This window comes from Tripterygium wilfordii, chromosome 7 (assembly GCF_013401445.1).
Source record: "Tripterygium wilfordii isolate XIE 37 chromosome 7, ASM1340144v1, whole genome shotgun sequence".
NCBI classification, from domain to species: domain Eukaryota; kingdom Viridiplantae; phylum Streptophyta; class Magnoliopsida; order Celastrales; family Celastraceae; genus Tripterygium; species Tripterygium wilfordii.
This window is the reverse complement of record NC_052238.1, coordinates 3,937,827-3,957,109: the sequence shown is the minus strand read 5'-3', so window position 1 is coordinate 3,957,109 and position 19,283 is coordinate 3,937,827. Positions and strand designations below refer to the sequence as shown.

The following is a 19,283-nucleotide window of genomic DNA, read 5'->3' as shown; positions in this document are numbered from 1 at the left end:
AAATGTGAGATGAATGAATAAAGTAATTGTTTGAATGAGATGATTTCCACTTTGGATCGAGAAGTGGAAACTCGAAGAGGGTTGAATTGGATTCTTCAATGTTCATCACTCTTGATTTGGAGTTTCATTTGGAGTCATTGATGTCGACAAAACTTACCCAAAAATTGGACCAAAAACTCTACATTTGCAGTAGTGTGTTGGTTTACAGTCACTGCTGTAAATGCTCTTAGCCTTGTAATCCCAAAATGCATTCTAACTCGGTGTTCAGTGTTCATTTTTTAATTTTATGATATGTGATTTTTAATTTTTGTTTTAAAATTTTAATTTATTTCCATGTCATCATTTAAACTCATATTTTATTTTATTTTTTTTGAAAAAAGAAATCAGCAACTGACTGTGTAAAAAAAATGCCACGTAGCAGTACTCTAGCAAGGCTCCGGCATCCACGTGTTATTTTCCGGTCAACGAGTGAGTTGCCGTGAGAAAAAAAAAAACAGTGAATGTTCGAGTTGAGAAAATTTAAAACTTAGTGACTGAGTTGAGAAAAGTCCTACTCCCTCCGTCCTATTTTAATTGTCATCTTCAATTTTACACACGGTTTAAGAAATTACATTACTCCTCTTCAATTTGACATTTATACCCTCATTTATAGAGAACAATTAAGATGTCAATGATTCCTTGATAATTCACTCCACTAGCTTTTCAATTTAAGGGTAAATAAAAGTAAAATGAGAAAAATGGATGAAATTAGTTTTAATTAATAATGGATGAAATTAGTTTTAATTAATTGAAATGGGCATGCATTTTGAGACATCTCAAAAAAGAATGAGGACAATTAAAATGGGATGGAGGGACTATCTTTTTATGATCAAATTAACTATTTTCTCGTTTGTCGGCATTAGACACCTCATTTTATCTGTATCAATTTCTATATATAAATTTGTATTCGCCTGCAAGGTGAATTCCAATGTTGTTCATTGGAAAATACACCATCATTTTTTTGTCTTATGGAAGACGTGGAACTTGGCACACGTTTTAATATGCATAAATTACAAAAGGAAAATGTGACGAATTCAGTACCTCTCGAGTTTATACGATTTGATCCCAAAGAAATTTAAGAGCACTAGTGGTCGAAGACAAAGTAGTCAGTGTGGGAGTAATCGCATACCGATATCTGAACAAGGAACATATTTATCATGTTCTCGGTTCTCCAATTAAGCTGACAAGTCTTTGTTTTTAATGAAACACTCAAGGACCAAACTCAGAACAAAATACAAAAAAAAAATAAAAATAAAAATAAAAAAATATATATATCCATCACAATTTCTCTTATAATCACTCATTAACTCACTCATGGCTTCAAATCTTTCATTTTCATCAGTCTTATTAATTGTACTGCTAGCAACAGCGGCGTCGTTTGCTTCTTCAGGTTGTTCAACGTATGTACAAGCATTAGAGCCATCAAAGCTACGTAACAATAAGGGGTTCCGAGTTAAGCTTGAGTACGTTAAATATTCAGGCAAGAACTTGAGCAAGTTGGAGCGAGTAGAAAATTGGATTAAGCCCAGACGACATATCAGCTTACAAAAGATTAATGGAAATTTAAACAAAATTTTCAGTCCAATTAGACCCGGGGATGAGTTGGGGGAGCTCTTCATGGAGCTATCAATTGGCACTCCGCCGAAGACTCACTCCATGATTATGGACACAGGGAGTGATTTTATATGGATCGGATGCGACGATGACTTTAACTCTGTTACTAAAAAAAAACCTAATATTTTTTATCCGGAAGATTCATTGAGCTACTCAGAGTTGCCATGCTCCAGTGGATTATGTCAACAACTTCCTGGTACAATATGTGGCCTTGACAGCTGCGAGTATAACTACAGTTATGGTGGTGGTGATTATTCCATACGCGGAATTCTGGCCCGCGAGAACTTAACGTTTGGTGATGTTACTGTTCCAAATATTGCGTTTGGCTGTGGAGCGGACAACACAGGAGATTGGGTCGAACCCGGAAGCGGCATCGTCGGCCTCGGTCGAGGAGCATTATCTCTTGTTTTGCAGCTCAAGGAGACTAAATTTGGTTTTTGCTTGCCATCTATGGCGGACACCAAAAGTCGTGGTGCACTTTTGATCGGTGAACTAGAAAGCTTGAATATTGAAAGACTAAGTGGAGTGAAAACGACACCTTTGATCACAAACCAATTCGAACCATCTCATTATCATCTTTCACTCGAAGGAATCTCAATTGGCAAGAATAAATTACCCATCAAGAAATCGGCTTTTGAACTTAATACAGAGGATGGCAGTGGTGGCTTGTATATCGACTCAGGCACACCGATAACACGTTTAGAGAAGAGTGCTTATGGTTTGGTAAAAGAGGAGTTGATAAGAAGAATTAATCTCCCTGTCTACGAATCCGAGGAGTCCCACCTGGATTTCGATCTCTGCTTCAAGTTGCAGCAAGGAATGGGATGGGATGAAGTGGAGGTGCCTGAGTTTAGATTTCATTTTGATGGAGCAGATTTGGATTTGGGGAGACAGAATTATATGATTGAATATAAGAAGGAAGGACTCGTGTGCTTGGCCATGCTTGCTTCGCATCTGAGGGCGTCTATATTTGGCGGTGTTCAACAGCAAAACTTGTTGGTGATCCACAATCTTGAGAAGGAGACATTGTCATTTGTTCCCACACAATGTGATCAATTGTGAGTGATCCCATTGTGTTGGAACAAATCACAACGAATAATCGGAGTCGGAGCATGTCCCAAAATCCTCGATGCTTGACAAGGAATAGTTGCTCATTCAAATAAATAGTTCAATAATATTTCCAATGTTGACCTAACAGCAACTGATGGATCTCATATGGCTTTCCCACCACCTGCACCGGCACCCCCGTGTTCACCTCTTAGCCAGTGATGAATTATAAGGCCCTCCTCCCCAAACAGCACCACCGAAACCCTATAGAGAGCTCGAAGAAAGATAGAAGGAGCTCGAGTTGCTTATAGAAACGAGTCCAATCTGTTCAAGAATTTGTAGAGCCGAGGTTTCAAGGGAGAGAGAGTCGTGTTGCAGAGAGTCTCTGCCAGAGACGATTTTGAAAATCCAACGGCTGTTGCAGCATAGCCCATGTTGCGCTGTAGATTGGATCACTGCACCAAGGCTCATTCACTTTTTCAAGCCCGAAAGCTGGGCCCTTGGCGAGGGCCCAAGTATATAAATAAGGGCCTACTAGAACGTTGGTTCGTCCCTTATCATGTGTTTCAAACTTTCAATTATGGAATGACCGTTGACATACTCAGGTAAACATGATTGCACCAAATTAATTGAAAAACCCCAAAGAAATTGAAATATTTATATATATAATATGAGAAGTTTTAGGGGATAAATACAGCCAAGAACCAATTTGAAAACTTCAATCTTCAAATCCTAGACTTTGATGCCCATAAACAGTACTTGTTGTTGAATCTCCTTGAAGATTTCTTATCAGTAGAGAAAATCTTCCTTATCAGAACCTTCACAGCCACCCCCATGTTTTTTCTCTTGTGTTGATGATGAGGTTGTATGGCAGTACCTCTCTTGTGCATCTTCACACAACAAATCTTCACAACCTTATTATCATCTTCTCTCCCATTCACGTTCTCCTCTGTTTTTGCTCCTCTGCTCTTGTTTCTCTCTCTAGAACAAACCCTTTGTAGTTCCTTGTCATTAAAGTCCTCCCACAACACGTCCATCTTGTCCTCCTCCTCCTCCTCCTCCTCACTAGTTTCTGGGCAGGAGAAGCTGGGATTCCTTCCAAGATCTGCTTCTCTTTCTCTATTGTCGAAGAAATTATCGTCGAAAGATGGAAAAACAGAGGAAGATGCACGCCATAGTGATGGTGAGAATGTGAAGAGTTGAGGAGTGGAATTTATGACTTTTGGGAAGCTGAAGTCTTGTGACCCCATTGTTTCTTCTTCAATGTACATGTGTGTATGTCTTAGCCACAATAAACAAAAAACAAAAACAGAGCATATATTGGTTTGAATTTATTCAAACTTTAAGTGAAGAAATATTAATGAGAGAATTCCATTGTTGAAAGCTACACTGATACAACCCACAACAGTACCTAATGGGAGAGAATGAAGTAGTTGGAATTCTTGGCCCACACCACTAATTATCACTATACCAGCATGAGATTCAGAAAAACAGATGAACAGAGTCTTATTTTATTTCTGCATCACAATGAAAAACACAAGAAAGCTCACAACAATTTGTGGTAAAACTAATGCCTTAATTTTTTGGTTTATATAGATTATGAGTAGTTGACTGTGAATGATCAAATTTATTATCATATCTGCCCTAAATGGAATGTAATAAAATTTCAGGTGCAATATTCAACACCTCTTTTATTTTATTTCCTTTTATTACTATTTTTTTTGTTAGTCATGATAAATATGGATTCGGGGGTTCTATAATTTCCCTTAAATTTTAGAATTTTGAAAATTTCATATAATGACTCATATGATGTCAACTTATCTCGTTTTTTAATAAAGTCGAAAAATATATATGTGAGGAGAGAGAATGACGTGATATTATTTGGATAAAAGTAAGAAATAGATGATGTGGCATTTAGTTTGACCATTAGATCTAAAATTTTAAACTCCAGAATTATCGAGGAATTGTAGAGCCTCAAATCCGACAAATACTACAAATAATTAAGAAACTACCGGTGGTGATTAATTGATGATACAAAACAGAGTTAAAACAAATAATAATTATAACAGGAAGCATAAAAATATGTTAATGACTTTTTTATATAAGAAAGTTGGTATTACTCAAAAATGGGCAGTAAATTGTGGAAATGATGGTTTAGGGATGAGTCATCATAAATTATTTAGAGTTGGAAACCCTAATTTTGTTTTAGTGCTAACAACCATAAGTGACAGGATTAAAGGTGTTTTTGGTCATCAATGACCATGTGGAGGTTGTGGTCCTGATGATATTAATTTGTTAAGACATAATTTTCAAGTCAATAAATTCTGGTCTTCTCTTATCTGTCGAAACAAATAAGATATTTATGTAAAGCTATTGTGATCTTGGTTTTCTTAGATTTCAAGTTCATAACTTGGTCATTATTCATTAGCTAAATTCAGTAAAATTTGCATAATTTGATCAAGTAAAGGTAGTTGTGGCAAGCAAGTTATTCTGGGAAAGAAGGCTGTTACGTCTCAAAAGTATACTAAGAAACTGAATTCCATGTCCTTTACAACAAACAAATGATGTGTCAAATGTTGTTTTTAAGAGGTTACCTTAATTGTTTGTCCTAACTGGCTTTTGAGTGTTGGACAGACAAGCAGCTAAACATACCTACATAGCTTCCCTCTCATTCTCTTCCTCCATTCCCATTCCTCTTCTTCCTCTCAATATTCAGTCAAAAATTTTTTTCTTAAATTTCATTTGGATTTTCTGATAAAGTTCTACTACATTGAAGTTCCAGCCAGACATTGGAGGTATGTTCTGGTTTTTTATTTATTTATTTAAAATTCTTGTGTATTATAGAATTTCCTTCATTTTTCATGTCAATTGAAAAACAAAAAAACAGGAGCCTTGTGTCCATTGCCCATACTCTTCTGGGTGAAGACAAGTTCATGATTATGAACAGTAAGAACAATGTGAAACTTCTTTCTCATTCATTAGAAATATATTCTGGCAGAATACAGAGTTTCAGTTTCAGCTCAATTGGCTTTTGGACATGAAAAGACTATAGGTGTGCCTAACCAGGCCAAGCACTTTATGCCTAAAATTCACAAATCACATAAAAGCATAGAATATGTTGTTTTAACAAGCGAACAGGTCAAGATTTGCCTACCCTCATGTACCAATACCAGACTAGCAAAGATTCTTTACCCTAATGACTGAAGAAAAATGATGAATTAGCAGCTTTGTTTTTCCATCTGTCTATCAAAAAAATGCGTTCACTTTACACCAAGAAATTGATCTTGACTGGATAAGGTAGGCCGGTCAAGTCAAGTTACTAGAAAGCATGTCTGCAGATATGTTATTATATATCGCCAATTGTATGTTCTAAGACAATTGAATAATCTGGTGTTTTATGAACAAGGCAACTTACCTGGAATGTTTTGCAGGTCTGGGCCTGGCAGATTCGCAATCTCAATGAAATAAATGTTCATGGAGAAGCAGACGATCCAAGAAGCAGGCAGTTGTAAACCCTTAACCACCTTTGTGCAAACAGACACAGTTGCTTTCCGAGAGGTCGTGCAGCGATTAACAGGACCATCAGAGGGTGATGCAGCACAAGGAGCAGTGACAAAGGCCACAGGCATTAAGAGGCAAACCACCAAACTCCATGAAAGAAGGCAATACATGAGGCCAAAGCTTGAGATAGTCAAACCTCCTGTCAATTTTAAGCCTTCCAGTTCTCCAAGCATATCAGGGATTGCTGGTTTTCTCCCGAGCCCTGTAGGTACCCCATCCACAATTTTCTCAAAACTGTCCATACAAGAAGAAGAAAACAAACTTGAGTCAGCAATTCCAAATTTAAATGGTGAGGAAGAAGAGAAAGCCATCAAAGAGAGGCGATTTTACTTGCATCCATCACCTCGATCCAGACCAGGATACACTGAACCCGAGTTACTTCCCTTGTTTCCATTAACATCCCCTAAAACAAGTGACAAACGATGAACTAGACTATACATTTTTCCTACGATGATTTTCTTTTGACACTCGGGTCAAGCATATTATCATATACAGGGTTCTTTGAAGTTTGGAAAACTGAGACAGTATTGTAAAACATCTCTTTGATCCCCAATTACCATTTAATCTACATTGCCTTCTTTTTCTTTTTTCCCTCAACAATCATATATATAGGAAAAGAGTTTCCCTGAGATGATATGTGTCATGTGCCAAGGAAGTATTCAAACTAAGTGCTGCAGAACTTAACAATCGAAGAGTCAAATTGCAGCTGACTGGATGCAATCTTTAATGTATTTGTTAGTATCTCTACCAAAAAAGAAAATTTTCCATGAGTAACAATTTACTGCTTCAAATTGTGAAGTCCCTTGCATTTTTAGTAAATTTGAAACAAACCACCAAAATTAGCGTCAAAGACCCTGAAATGTTAAGCCCCAATATTTGAGATTCAAACGTGAAGAAATAGTACGAGGACAATTCACTGTACTTGAAGCAGTGGTGGGAAAAGATCAAGCAAATACAGAATATTTGGGAGAAACATGCATATGTAGTAGCAAATATGTGCATAGTAGGAATGTTTGAATCTTGATAAATTATCAGTCTGAATAAAATTAGAAATAGAAGCTGCCGTCATATGCAAGTAACCACCAGAATTCAGAACAAACAGAAAGGAGGTACCTTAAAAAGAAAAAGATTCTGACTAAATAAAACATATGAAATATTCATCTACATGTCTAAAAAGTTTTACACACAACAATGTGGAAGTCTATAATATACTCAACATTTTGCATTAATTTAACCATAACAAAAAGTTTCATGAACCTGAAGCATATAAGAAAGTTACCGCTTAACCGAAGTCCTCACAAGCAAATGCATTAAATTTGTCAGTTGAGGGATGAGTTTGGTTTAAATTTCATCTGAGACAAGAACAAAAAACATTTCTCAGTTGGTAAGACAAAGTAGTGCTTAAAAAGCTATTAAACATGAATGAGAAGGTATATTGATGTAAATTTCGAGTATTAAGAATGAGCCCTCAAAGTGATTACTGACCAATTCTCAAATTCCCACCAATAGAAAGGCACAACCACTGAAAGAGACATTTCCAGCTGTATTAATCATTGTGGGAATTACGAACATAAAGTGCTCATAATAATCAAGAGATAAATCCAGTTTCAGTGACTCACTACAGCATTCCAGGGAAAAAAGCCAACAACTCCCAAATAACTGCTCCACAATGGCAAGGGGCTGTCTGATGAACCAGAGGACCAAACAAATCTAGGCTTCCCTGATCTTGTCATGTTGAAGTGAAGAATTTCAAAAACTCAACTTTTTAAAGAAAGAGGGTATAAACAAGACTCAACAAAGAATGCCAGTGAAGTAGATTCATTCCAGTTCAACACCTGAAAGCAGAGAATGAATCTTCGTATACAAATTCAATAAGCAAATGGATCCAATATTTCTTACCAAGTGGCTTGGCGTTAATTATGACACTCCCAATGCCAGTAAGTTCAACTGTTGCTTCAGTTGGAAAGGCTCCTTGATCTGTTGATCCAAGGCACTTAATGTACTATAAATAATACTCCTTTGAGGGTGAGATGAGTCTCCAGCTATGAAGATATTCTTTTTCTGTTCCAGTTCAATCCAACTGCATCCTGCAGGCTTCTTTAGATCTCTTGTCCTTATCAGTTTTCTAATCTCCATGACCCGATCCCATATAGCTTCTGCTGCATATAAATTTGACATGACTACATAATTGCCAATGTTATTTGCTTCCATAGTGAACAAGCGATCTGCCACAACACGTCCTAATTCCACCTCGTGATGGGTTCTACAAGCACCAAGCAATGTTCCCCATACATTTGCATTAGCTTCAATGGGCATTCCAGACACCAAAGAATATGCATCATTGACTTGACCTCCACGTGCAAGGAGATCTACCACACAGGAGTACTGCTCCATGGTCAGTTTCATCCCATAGGTCTTCTCTATTGAACAGAAAATGTCCAAACCTTCATTGACAAGGCCAGCATGACTGCAAGCAGATAAAACAGAAGTGATGATGACATGATCTGGCTTTACACCCCATTCGAGCATATGAGAGAAAACCTCTAGTGCTTCCTTCCCCATACCATGCATGGCATACCCACCCACCATTGCTGTGAACATAACCAAATCCTTTTGAGGACTTGATTGGAAAAGCTTATGAGCACAATCTACACTGCCACATTTTGCATAAACATCCAAGATAGCTCCCTTTAAGCACAGATCATCTAAACAAGCTCTAGTTGCATATCCATGACACTGCCTGAGCAAGTGCGCTGAGGCCATCTGAGTACACACTGGAAGGACACTTACAATAGACACTGCATCAGGCTTCATTCCTCGAGCTTGCATCTCACGAAAGAGATTGAGTGCTTGATCAGGATTATCATTTTCAGCATAAACTCGGACCATCAAATTATAAGTGGTGAGATCAGTTGCAGACATCTCATTAAAGATCGTGTGCGCCTTGTCATGAGATCCATAACTAATGTAGCTTGATATCATCGAATTGAAAGTGACCAAATTCCTCATCCCTGATAAACTTTGAAAGACTTTGAATGCATAGTCCAGGTTTCCACATTTGGCATATGCGTCAAGCATTGCATTTCCTATAGTTGGTTCTGTATCACCTAGAAATAGGCCAGCCTTAATGGAATAGCAATGAGTTTCTTTAACCTTTTCAGTTCTAAGCAAAGTATAACAGAAACAGATTATTGATAAGATGGTAATCGAATCGGGACTAATTCCTTGACTAAGCATCCGATGTAATAAGTCTAGAAACTGAGTATGAAGTCCACTCTCCACGAAGGCATCAAGCATAGAGTTCCATGATATCAAGTCTCTTTTAGAAATCATCAAAAAAGTATGATATGCTGCTTCTGTTTTATCACATTTTGCATAGAAATTGACCAGGGCATTACCCACTGCAGTGTCATCTTGTAGGTGTGGATGTCGGAGAACAAAGCCATGAATCTCTTTACCGACCTGCAAGTTATGTAAATGGGCACAGGCAGGAAGAATGCTGACAAGAGTGACAGAATCGGGGCCAATTGTCTTTAGGGAAAGTAATTTGCGAAACAACTCTAATGCTTTCAACCACTCACCATTTGATGCATATCCTGCAATAAGAGCATTCCATGAAACCAAATCTTTCGAGTTTATCCTTTGGAATAACAATTCAGCCACTTCCATCCTTCCAACTCTCAAGTAAAAACTCATCAAAGCATTGGAGACAAAACCATCTGTTCCCAACTCATTCCTCCGCAGGATATAGCCGTGAATTTCTTTCCCAAAGTGGTAAGCAAAAAACTTATGAAAAGAAGAACAAACAGGTATAATATTGACAATGGTTGCATAGTTTGGTTTTGTTGATCCCTTCAACATCAACCTGAAAAGTCTGAAAGCATCTTCCATCAAACCATTCTCAGAAAATCCTGCAATAATTGCGTTCCACGAAACAACGTCCTTGTCACCAATGCTATTGAATGCTGCATATGAATCATTGAGTACCAGCCCACACTTAGCATACATAGATACAAGAGCATTTCCAACAAGTGTATGGGTTTCCAATCCAGATTTAATAGCATAAGAATGCACACTCTTCCCGGTACATAACTCACCCAAGCGAGCATATACCGGCAAAATTATAGCAATGGTGATAGAAGTTGGCTTAGGTTCATTGGCTACGTGCATTGCACAAAACATTCTCATTGCCTCAACATCATGAGTCCTCACCCCAGCAAACCCAGATAAGACAATATTCCAACTGACAGGATCATGGTTGCCCATTTCACCAAATAGCTTTTGACAGTCACTGAGAGCTCCACATTTAGCATACACGTTGAGCAGTGGTTTGGACACATACTGGCAGGACAAATGCCCCAATTTCACAATGCTACTATGAAGCACCTTCCCCCATCTGATGGCCGAGCAGGCAGCACAGGATTTGAGAATGGTCGCGAATTCTCTGAAATCATGATTTTGGCTTAAACAGAAGCCTTTAGGAATGCCCAATTTGTTGGCATCTGGTTCAGGCATATCAACAAACACCACCCGCGCGTCTTATATTTTCCTACATGACAATCAATCCTCCCCTTGGGTTCTCAACATCAGCTTTTTTTGATCAATTTGATGGCTGTTATTGTAATTATCGAGGCTTTAGAAAGTTACACTACAAGCTCTGTCGCCGATTATTCATTTAGCGGCCGGTTTCCGCTGCGTCCAGTCTTCATCTCCGCCGTATTAAATATCTCATTTCTGTAATAAATCCAAATCCTAAGTTTCATATTTTATAGGCTTTGTTTGGCAGTTTGGGGACTATCATCAATTTCCTGGGCATGATAACTAATTCAATGAGACGGGGGGCAAGCAAATCGAGCCCAGATCGTTCTTTGATTCGGCCCATTTTATAAGTGGGCTTTAAGATTGAGCTCAATCTTGGATCTTTTGCAAGCGTGTCGGATGGCCCCCAAAACCAACATTTCAAAACATAGCCTCACAAAGCACCAGCGCTGGAATCTCTAAATACCATTCACTCCATAAACTTAAAAATTGGTTTCATTACAAATAAGGTAAATTTGGAACATTCAGACTCGTTCCTAGAAGTATTGAACAAGAAACAACAACGAAAAAGTTTTTTATTCCATATAGAAGCTAATTGGGAATGTTGACGAATACATCACAGCCAATCACAAATCCATTGTTTTGAACCCAGCAAATGAACAACTACAATAACTACAAGAATACATATATATATATTCATTGATATTCATATTCCCAAAATAGTCCTTATCTGGTCTGGAGGATGCCTTGCCAGTGACTTGGGGTCCGAGTAGCCATTCTTGGGATCCATAAGAGCCTCATAAATTGACTCATAAGCTTCAGCCAGAGACTTAGCAACCTGAACACAGGTTTCGGAACGCAATTTAGGAACCTGCAACTGCTCAAATTCTGGGAGAGAACTGTCACTTCCCAAGATTAGCCCAAAGAAAGCCCTCAAACACTCTGAAAGAGAGGTTGGAGATGTGTCTTCCATCTCTGATAGTGGGGCCCCACTGGAATCCTCGCCACGGAAGTGATGCATCTTTTGTGACAAGCCACATCTTCTTAAAATGGCATCAACTTCTTTTTCCACAAGAGCATGCATGTGATTATCTATCATTGCTCCAAGTTTCTTCAAATATTCAGCAGCAACCTCATGCCCAATCAGCGGTTGTTGGATGGCACACAAGCAGTTGATGAGAAAGATTTTAGCAGGTGTTTCACTGTTCTGTAAGCAACTCATGATATCACAAATGAGGATGCAATAGGTACAGGATTTCCATTCAAAGAAAAAGCGTCATTGTAGGAAATGAGTTTGCACTCAAAGAAAAAAAGGTCTGGCAAGTTCGTTGAATTGTGTACTCAAAACAGAAAATTGGGTAAGAGAAAAACCTGAGAAGACGGGCCAGTATTGCTATTTGTCAGAATTGCATCGACAGGTGATTTAGTGATTTGGCTTGAATCAGAACTTGTTCTGTTTCTTCTCAAAGAGTGTCCACTTACCTTGGACTTGTGAGCCTCTGCCGCTTGCTCACACATCTGCAAAATTAATATTTCAGTCAAACCAGTCCAGCCAACGGATTTACAATCAAAACCCTCTATATAAACTGGTATAATTTTCTATACGCCACCTAACTAATCAAGTAGTATACCCAGTCTAAGTTTTTCAAAAATAATTTACTGTTGGGTCAATAGTTGAATTCAGAAACACGAGTTGCATGAAGTTTAAGCTCAAATAATATTGTCTTTCAACCACTGACAATATCAGCAATCTTTAACACTTTTAGTGTTGCATATCTTATATAGATGGTAATCTAAATGTCTCCAACCATGGGTACATTAATCCAAGTATAAATGTAATCGATGCCACTGATAGGACCAACAAACACACCTGAATGATAGGATCCAATAAAGCAGATATCACAGGATCAAAAGATTTGCCAGAAGCAGAAACCATCATGCTATTATGGGTCTCAATTATTTCAAGCAGTACGGAGACACCTTCTCTAACTGCTGGTGGTGGAGAAAGATCAACAGAAACAAGGGGAGGATAGCGTAAAAGCTTTTCTCCTCGAATTTTTAGTATTTCAAAAAATGTTTTCAGAGCAGCGTCCTTGAGTGCCAAAAGAGTATTACAGAGTGCGGTATCCCTCCCAAGCAAATCTGATATCTAGACATAAACAAAAAGGTTAAGTATTATCACAGAATAAGAGTGAGGGAAGCCGAAACATTGAGATAAAAGCACAACTCACTGTGTAGCTGTAAAACTCCAGTGTATTACAGAGTTTATATGAAATTATAAGACTAGGTTGCGACTGCAAAACTTGTTCAACTCTCACTTTAAATGGGCGGCAAACCCCTTCAAATATTCTATCCAGAACAAATGTTAAGTCATTTTCTGTATTTGCAGACTCATTATCCAAGCTCTTGGAAAACCGGCTGCTTGCAGTTGAACCAGTATCCACTACTGCGTCAGGATCAAGTAACGCAAGGGCAAGTTCTCGCTCAGATGCCAAGGCCTGCATAGAAACAATAGATTGTAAATTTGTAATTTACGTTGACATTATAATACTCAAAAAGCAAATATACTAATCAATAACTACATAAATATATTTGAACAAAAAAAGTAAAAGGCGTGGTCAAACCTGATGTAACCACCCTAGCATATCTCCTACATATCGCAAGGGATCATGGGCATGCACTTCTATTGGTCTTGGAAGTCCCCCAGGTCCTCCACGTGTGAGAGCACTTATAAACCTTCTAAATAATGCATTATGCCTCATATTTGCCACCTGTATAGTTAGCAAAAGGATGTTTCATTTAATATTTGTAGTTATTCCTCTCTTCTTTCTTTCTTCTTCTTTTTTTTTTTGCATTTTGATCTTTTTGCGTTGAATCAGCAAGAGATCAGCAAGAGGGTGCTCCTTTAACATACTCTGAAGAAGAGGTTATCACTAGTATGACAAAACAGAATTACCTCTTCTGCACAATACTTGAAAAGGACAGGCCTCTCTTTGAGGCAGCGCACTGCTGTTTTCAAGAGGTCACTAACTTCTGGATTATCAGTGTCTCCCAATTTCCTACACTCTGCCTGAACCCACCTAGATAAGAAACAGAACAAGATACCTATTACTGATCCAATCAAACACCAGAGAAATATGCTATAAAGACATATGAAGTACGCAAATGTCTATGAACTGAACTATAAACATATCATGCCTACTGTACATCTGTAATCTGGATAATGCTTAGTGCACACAAAATAGCCAGATTTACACTTTTTCGATGCTTGTGGGTATAGTCAGTATAAAAAATACAAGCAACTAAAGCTGGATATATTCCTCAATAATCCCCACGCGTTTGCAACCCCAATTAAAAAGGAAGCGAGTTCCTTCAAAATGCTTATGTCACACATGATAGAGAGCCTTCACCTGCATAAGCGCTCATAGGCTCCTTCTTGGTACACTGCCATCATATCCATCAGCTCCAAACCTGCACGCTGTGAGAAGATTCTCAAGTGAATGGTACTTACCATTATTAAATCCAAAAACTGAAATATGAGCGAAAGGAGAGGGATACGATATGGGTAAAAGAGTCAGGTCCAATAAGATGCAATTTTCAGGGAGGTACTTAACCATATCCCCGATACTTGCTGCCTCCACAAATATAGCCTAGGTTCTTAGGTTTCCATTCAAGATGAAGGGCTCTGCAGTAAGCCTCTCACTAAGGATCCACAGTAAAGGCAAGTCAACAACTAGTTGATAACACAACTCAAAAGAGTAGTCAACAAACAAAAGATGATCTAACTTCTTAATCTAATCCATATTAAATTGCTTCGATTTTTGCCCCTTATAGTTTCTTCAACATTCAGCTTAGCCCCCATCCCAGAAACACTCTCCGGATGTATTATAGGATTTTAACTCCTACATATGCATGCCCACTCTCAAATTCTCCATCACTCTTGAATGGTTGGAAATGGATGGTGAATGCCATGTTTCATTGGTGCTTGTCTGTATCTTCAACTTAACCGAAGAATATTATACTCAAAAGCGTCTTTCAGCTTTCAGGTAATCAGGTGATGATAGAATCACGTTCGAAGCTCATATGAAGAAATGAAAAGGATAAGCAAAGGAGATGATGATATGTCCTACCTGGTGATGCGTCCTTAGCAGAACTTTGCAGTTGGCATGAATTTCTTGAACATGAGACAGTGCCTTGAAGAAATTCTCATTCAGTTCTTCATCCCTCAATGCACTTATCTAGAACAACAACCGGATATAGGGACAAAAACTTAGAAAGCTAACAAAAATAATCAATTAGCAACAAAGAAGTTAAAATCAACCTCTTCATTAGAGAGCTGGTAATCTCGAAGGAAACACGAAACAATCTCTTGCCTCTGCGTAGTGACGTCCAGCTCTTGCTTAAGCCTCTCGGTGGTGCTGATTATATCGCCGGTTTTACTACTGCAACTGCTCAAGGCATTTGCGATTCTGCAAAAAAACAACAACAAAGTTTTGATTTCAAATCCAACGGATCACAAACCAGAAACCCTAAATCTTACTTGTCGCAGCAATCAGCGAGTGCATTGACTTCCTCCTCGACGCGATCCAAGGCCTGCGACGGATTCATTCGAATATAATCGATAACAAGCTTAGCCAAAACGAAAACATAATTACGATTACATTGGAGAAGCAAAACAAACCTGTTGAGCAGGAAGGGCGGCCTGAAGGAAGTCGAGATTGATGGAGAGTGAACGCTTTTCGATAGTAGATCTAAGGTTCCGACGTGCCTGGGGAGTGTTGTCGGTGTAAAACGTGGAGAGAGTGTTGAGGGAGGCAAGCAAATCGGGAGTGTCGGTCCTCGATTCTAACACCTTCTTCAGCTTCCTCGACAGCCCGGGCGCCAATCCTACCGTCGCCATGATTTCCGATCGTTGAGTTCGAGATCTCTATACAGTCAATTTTAGTTAAAAATCCGCAAGAAACGAATAAAAAAACCACAATGGGCTGGATCTTCTTTCACTTGACGAACCATCTTCATGGGCTTGATAACCATTTCCCTGTTTTAGGTCAACCAAAATTAAAAGCCCAAATGTCTTGAAGCCCGGCCCAACTTTAAGAAAAACCCCAATCCGAAAGAAACGAAAAAACCACAATGTGCTGGATCTTCCATCACTTGACGAAGTGACGAACTATCTTCATGGGCTTGAAAACCATTTCCCTGTTTTAGGTCAACCGAAATTAAAAGCCCAAATGTCATGAAGCCCGGCCCAACTTTAAGAAAAACCCCAATCCGAAAGAAACGAAAAACCACAATGTGCTGGATCTTCCATCACTTGACGAACTATATTCATGGGCTTGATGACCATTTCCCTGTTTTGGGTCAACCGAAATTAAAAGCCCAAATGTCATGAAGCCCGGCCCAAATTTAAGAAATACTCCAACCATAACAGTAGACGATTATGAACATAAATCAGAATAAGGATGATGAGACATCATTTCAAGAAATGATGTTACCTACCCCACTAGAACATAACCTTTTAGAAGTGGAAAAGTGAACATCCAGGTGACTAATTAGACGAGACCATTTTTAGAGTTCATGAGTTCAAATGAAAGAAACGAGACCATTTTCTTGAAATAAAATATATAATATTTTTCGTTAGACATATACATCGATCATCATTGGTATTCCACGGATACCTAAATAACATACCAAAACTAAGGAAAATATAAGTGCTCATGCTTACGTCAGTATTTTGAGGATTGAGAAGACTAGTAGTAGTAGGGGCCACACACCCACATATATGCGCATGCCCTCTTTATCTTTAGTTCTTTTACATATCTATGTAAAATTATATTATATACATACATACATATATATATATATATACACACACACACCAAGATTTTCAAGCCACACAATGATTTCACTTATCATACAATTCATCCACCAACAACAACAACTATAACAACAACCTAAGAGTTGCAATTTTTATAATAAATAAGAACAAAAACCCATCACTATCAACAATCTCCATAAGCTATATATGCATCATTTGAACAATAATAACAACCAATATGGCGTAGGGATTAATTATATATTTGCAAATCTCTCCCCCTAGCTAGCTAGTTGATCATTAAGTGGGTGCCCGTGGTAGTGCAACTATAAAAGCTAAAATAGAGAATCTAAAAAGAAAATACACGCGTGGGCTCTGTGGGTTCTGCCTTGTCTAGTTGTAGATATCTTCCCCAACGCAAATCTTTTTAAAAAATGCCTGTATATATATAGGCTTTGTTTTGGCACTTTGCACTATTTGCTTAGATTACAATTCATTCTCTTCCACATCACCCCACTTTGATGATTTACAGTGGCAATTGTTTGGTATCAATCACATGGGTGTGCATGCATAATCATAATGTGTCTCACACTAATTATTAAAAAAGGCTAAAAAGGGTGAGCCCAACCAACCATATATATATGTATACATATATCCATCTTCGTACCCCACTACCACCAATCCAGGAGGAGATAGGGCTAATCCTTACAACTGTGCGTGTGTGTATATATATAGACTATATGAAATGGTAGTATATGTATGACCACTATTTGTGATTATGATGATCATATGTAACCACTTCTCAATTTCATATTCCCTTTTTCCAATGATTCACATAGGCGTGTCGGATTCTAATTGGATTTTAGATACTCTATCTCATTATAGATATAATAATATGGCAGGATTTTAATTTTCAATTCAACCCCAATACTTAAACCTTAAATCCTTTTTTTTTTTAACTTAACCGAGTAACCATCCAATCAAGAGCACCCTCATCACGCTGCCTGCGCAACAGATAAAATTGGACAAAAACCCATAGTAGAGGACATTAAGTGGAACAAGCCCACAACCAATATTTCACAATGAAATATCCCAATTAATTGGTTCGAATTCTCGACCTCGAACACCGTACTACCCTAAATCTGGAGAGAGAATTAATTAGGTTATTGCCAAATTATTTCTTAAATCCTAAACTCGAAACATGAGTATGTACGTCTATACTCGATTAACAATTCTAATCCGAGTATATAAGCCGTCCATCGAAGCCCTAACTCTAAATATATTTGATGTGAATTCATGCTTTGGTGGCTAAGCATGCAACTAACAAGAGCACTATCATTCATTATCTTTAACAATTAAATAAAGCTAAACAGTAATTCTCACCGTCTAATCATCACTATCTTATAACTCTCCAGTACTACCATTAACTTTTGTCTTCCTAATATAATAGGAATTCTCCAATATGGACATCCTTATCGGGATTTATATAAATACATGTACTTTTAAGCATCTATATTTTACGATTGAGATTAAAGTTAATTTAAAATTTAAGAGTTTAGTATTTAAGGCTTAGAATTTAGATTTTAATATTTGAGGTTTACGATTTGAAATTTAGAATTTAGTGTTTGGGATATGAGGGGTTTTAAGCTTTAGTGTTTAGGGTTTAGGATTATTTAATCGACTTTATCACAAATATTTTCGGGTATGTGGACCTAAAAAGTTGAGGTACTTATTTTGAACCCCAATAAGGACGTCTTTACAGGAGAATGACATCCCTAATATAATGCGCAAGCTAAGTTAAAAGATAAAAGTAATGAGTTTCATGTCAGTTAGCTAGGAAGGCAATCAGTATGGGCATTGGGGGGTTGGTCGTCTACATCAAACAAAAGTAGTAGTTTTCAAGCACTGAAATAACTAGATCAACCTCACAAAAGATCTCAGTTGCATGCTTGTGTCAAAGTTGTGGTGTTGGTGAAACCATGGAGATTTGGAGACCCAAAATTGATGTCGATTGTCACTTTTTTTTTTTTTTATATGGTTTGTTTCACATGAAAATATTCCATCGTAAGTAGATGGTGTGTACAAACACAAAAACATACACCTTTCTTTATCAAAGCTCTAAACACATGGTGTCCTTTGTCCTTTGATGCTCTATGCCACAATCACATTATGAGGCTCAATAGGAATTGGGTTTATGGAGTTTTATATCCATTAGTGGACCCTCAACAATAGTGGCCATTCAACTATTCAAGGATGACTGAGTTGATCGGAAATGAATCCATTCAATTGAAAAATTCAAGTTCAACTTTTCACATTAGCACACTATTTAGAGAATAGAATAAATCAAAAGATACGCTTACGCACACTAAGAGAATTTTGTACCCTCTATAAACCAACTTAACTTAAGGTATTATTCGCTTTTAGGGTCTAGACTCGAAACCACACAATTTTATTCTATGGAAAATTTCTCACCTTCCCCCGCAACTTGAAGGCATGAGTGTAGAAAATCCCAGCACGGCACAAACCCAAGCCAAGCCTCCCCACCATCTCGGCCCATTGGGCCGTGGCAGTTCCAAGCCCTTCCATTTGGAAAAGGCTTGACAAGTGTTTGAAGGCCTGCACCAGCTTATATGCTGGATACAAGACCCCTCAACAACCGATGTGGGAC

At 38.0% G+C, this 19,283-nt stretch overlaps 5 protein-coding genes across 12 annotated transcripts; 2 read left to right on the top strand and 3 right to left on the bottom strand.

Annotated features, from left to right (window-relative positions):
* The first annotated feature begins 1,353 nt into the window (after positions 1–1,353).
* LOC120002487 (aspartic proteinase nepenthesin-1-like) lies at positions 1,354–2,715 on the top strand. Its single transcript, XM_038851259.1, has one exon. It carries the CDS (start codon positions 1,354–1,356, stop codon positions 2,713–2,715), a length of 1,362 nt encoding a protein of 453 aa, XP_038707187.1.
* A 621-nt stretch (positions 2,716–3,336) lies between these two features.
* Positions 3,337–6,227, bottom strand: LOC120001250. The gene is made up of 2 exons (XM_038849483.1): positions 6,116–6,227; positions 3,337–3,981 (listed from the first exon to the last, which is right to left on the bottom strand). Exon 2 carries the CDS (start codon positions 3,969–3,971, stop codon positions 3,426–3,428), a length of 546 nt encoding a protein of 181 aa, XP_038705411.1. The 5' UTR covers positions 3,972–3,981; positions 6,116–6,227; the 3' UTR covers positions 3,337–3,425.
* Positions 6,169–7,534, top strand: LOC120001251 (VQ motif-containing protein 31-like). The gene has a single exon (XM_038849484.1). It carries the CDS (start codon positions 6,169–6,171, stop codon positions 6,685–6,687), a length of 519 nt encoding a protein of 172 aa, XP_038705412.1. The 3' UTR covers positions 6,688–7,534.
* Positions 6,450–11,023, bottom strand: LOC120001248 (putative pentatricopeptide repeat-containing protein At5g08490). 8 transcript variants are annotated; one of them, XM_038849481.1, is made up of 6 exons: positions 8,161–11,023; positions 7,881–7,981; positions 7,747–7,783; positions 7,541–7,613; positions 6,592–6,664; positions 6,451–6,495 (listed from the first exon to the last, which is right to left on the bottom strand). In XM_038849481.1, exon 1 carries the CDS (start codon positions 10,774–10,776, stop codon positions 8,179–8,181), a length of 2,598 nt encoding a protein of 865 aa, XP_038705409.1. In that variant the 5' UTR covers positions 10,777–11,023; the 3' UTR covers positions 6,451–6,495; positions 6,592–6,664; positions 7,541–7,613; positions 7,747–7,783; positions 7,881–7,981; positions 8,161–8,178. The 8 variants fall into 8 exon arrangements, with proteins under 8 accessions (XP_038705405.1, XP_038705404.1, XP_038705406.1 ...); XM_038849477.1 differs by having other exon boundaries at positions 6,450–6,495; positions 7,747–7,802; positions 7,881–11,023; XM_038849476.1 differs by having other exon boundaries at positions 6,450–6,495; positions 7,881–11,023.
* Positions 11,024–11,345: 322 nt separating this feature from the next.
* On the bottom strand, positions 11,346–15,746 carry LOC120003066 (conserved oligomeric Golgi complex subunit 6). Its single transcript, XM_038851966.1, has 11 exons — positions 15,482–15,746; positions 15,341–15,393; positions 15,122–15,269; positions 14,931–15,038; positions 14,211–14,278; positions 13,757–13,880; positions 13,425–13,571; positions 13,032–13,298; positions 12,671–12,949; positions 12,172–12,318; positions 11,346–12,007 (listed from the first exon to the last, which is right to left on the bottom strand). The coding sequence occupies exons 1-11, from the start codon at positions 15,698–15,700 to the stop codon at positions 11,507–11,509; spliced, it is 2,061 nt and encodes a 686-aa protein (XP_038707894.1). The 5' UTR covers positions 15,701–15,746; the 3' UTR covers positions 11,346–11,506.
* Between the last annotated feature and the right edge of the window lie 3,537 nt (positions 15,747–19,283).

Coding starts and splice junctions, on each gene's coding strand:
- LOC120001250 (XM_038849483.1), bottom strand. CDS start 3,971: ATGTACATTGAAGAAGAAACAATGGGGTCACAAGACTTCAGCTTCCCA.
- LOC120003066 (XM_038851966.1), bottom strand. CDS start 15,700: ATGGCGACGGTAGGATTGGCGCCCGGGCTGTCGAGGAAGCTGAAGAAG. Junction 15,270..15,340: donor CTCGCTGATTGCTGCGACAA/GTAAGATTTAGG, acceptor GTTTTTTTGCAG/AATCGCAAATGCCTTGAGCA. Junction 12,950..13,031: donor TGGAGTTTTACAGCTACACA/GTGAGTTGTGCT, acceptor GTTTATGTCTAG/ATATCAGATTTGCTTGGGAG.
- LOC120001248 (XM_038849473.1), bottom strand. CDS start 10,776: ATGCCTGAACCAGATGCCAACAAATTGGGCATTCCTAAAGGCTTCTGT.
- LOC120001251 (XM_038849484.1), top strand. CDS start 6,169: ATGTTCATGGAGAAGCAGACGATCCAAGAAGCAGGCAGTTGTAAACCC.
- LOC120002487 (XM_038851259.1), top strand. CDS start 1,354: ATGGCTTCAAATCTTTCATTTTCATCAGTCTTATTAATTGTACTGCTA.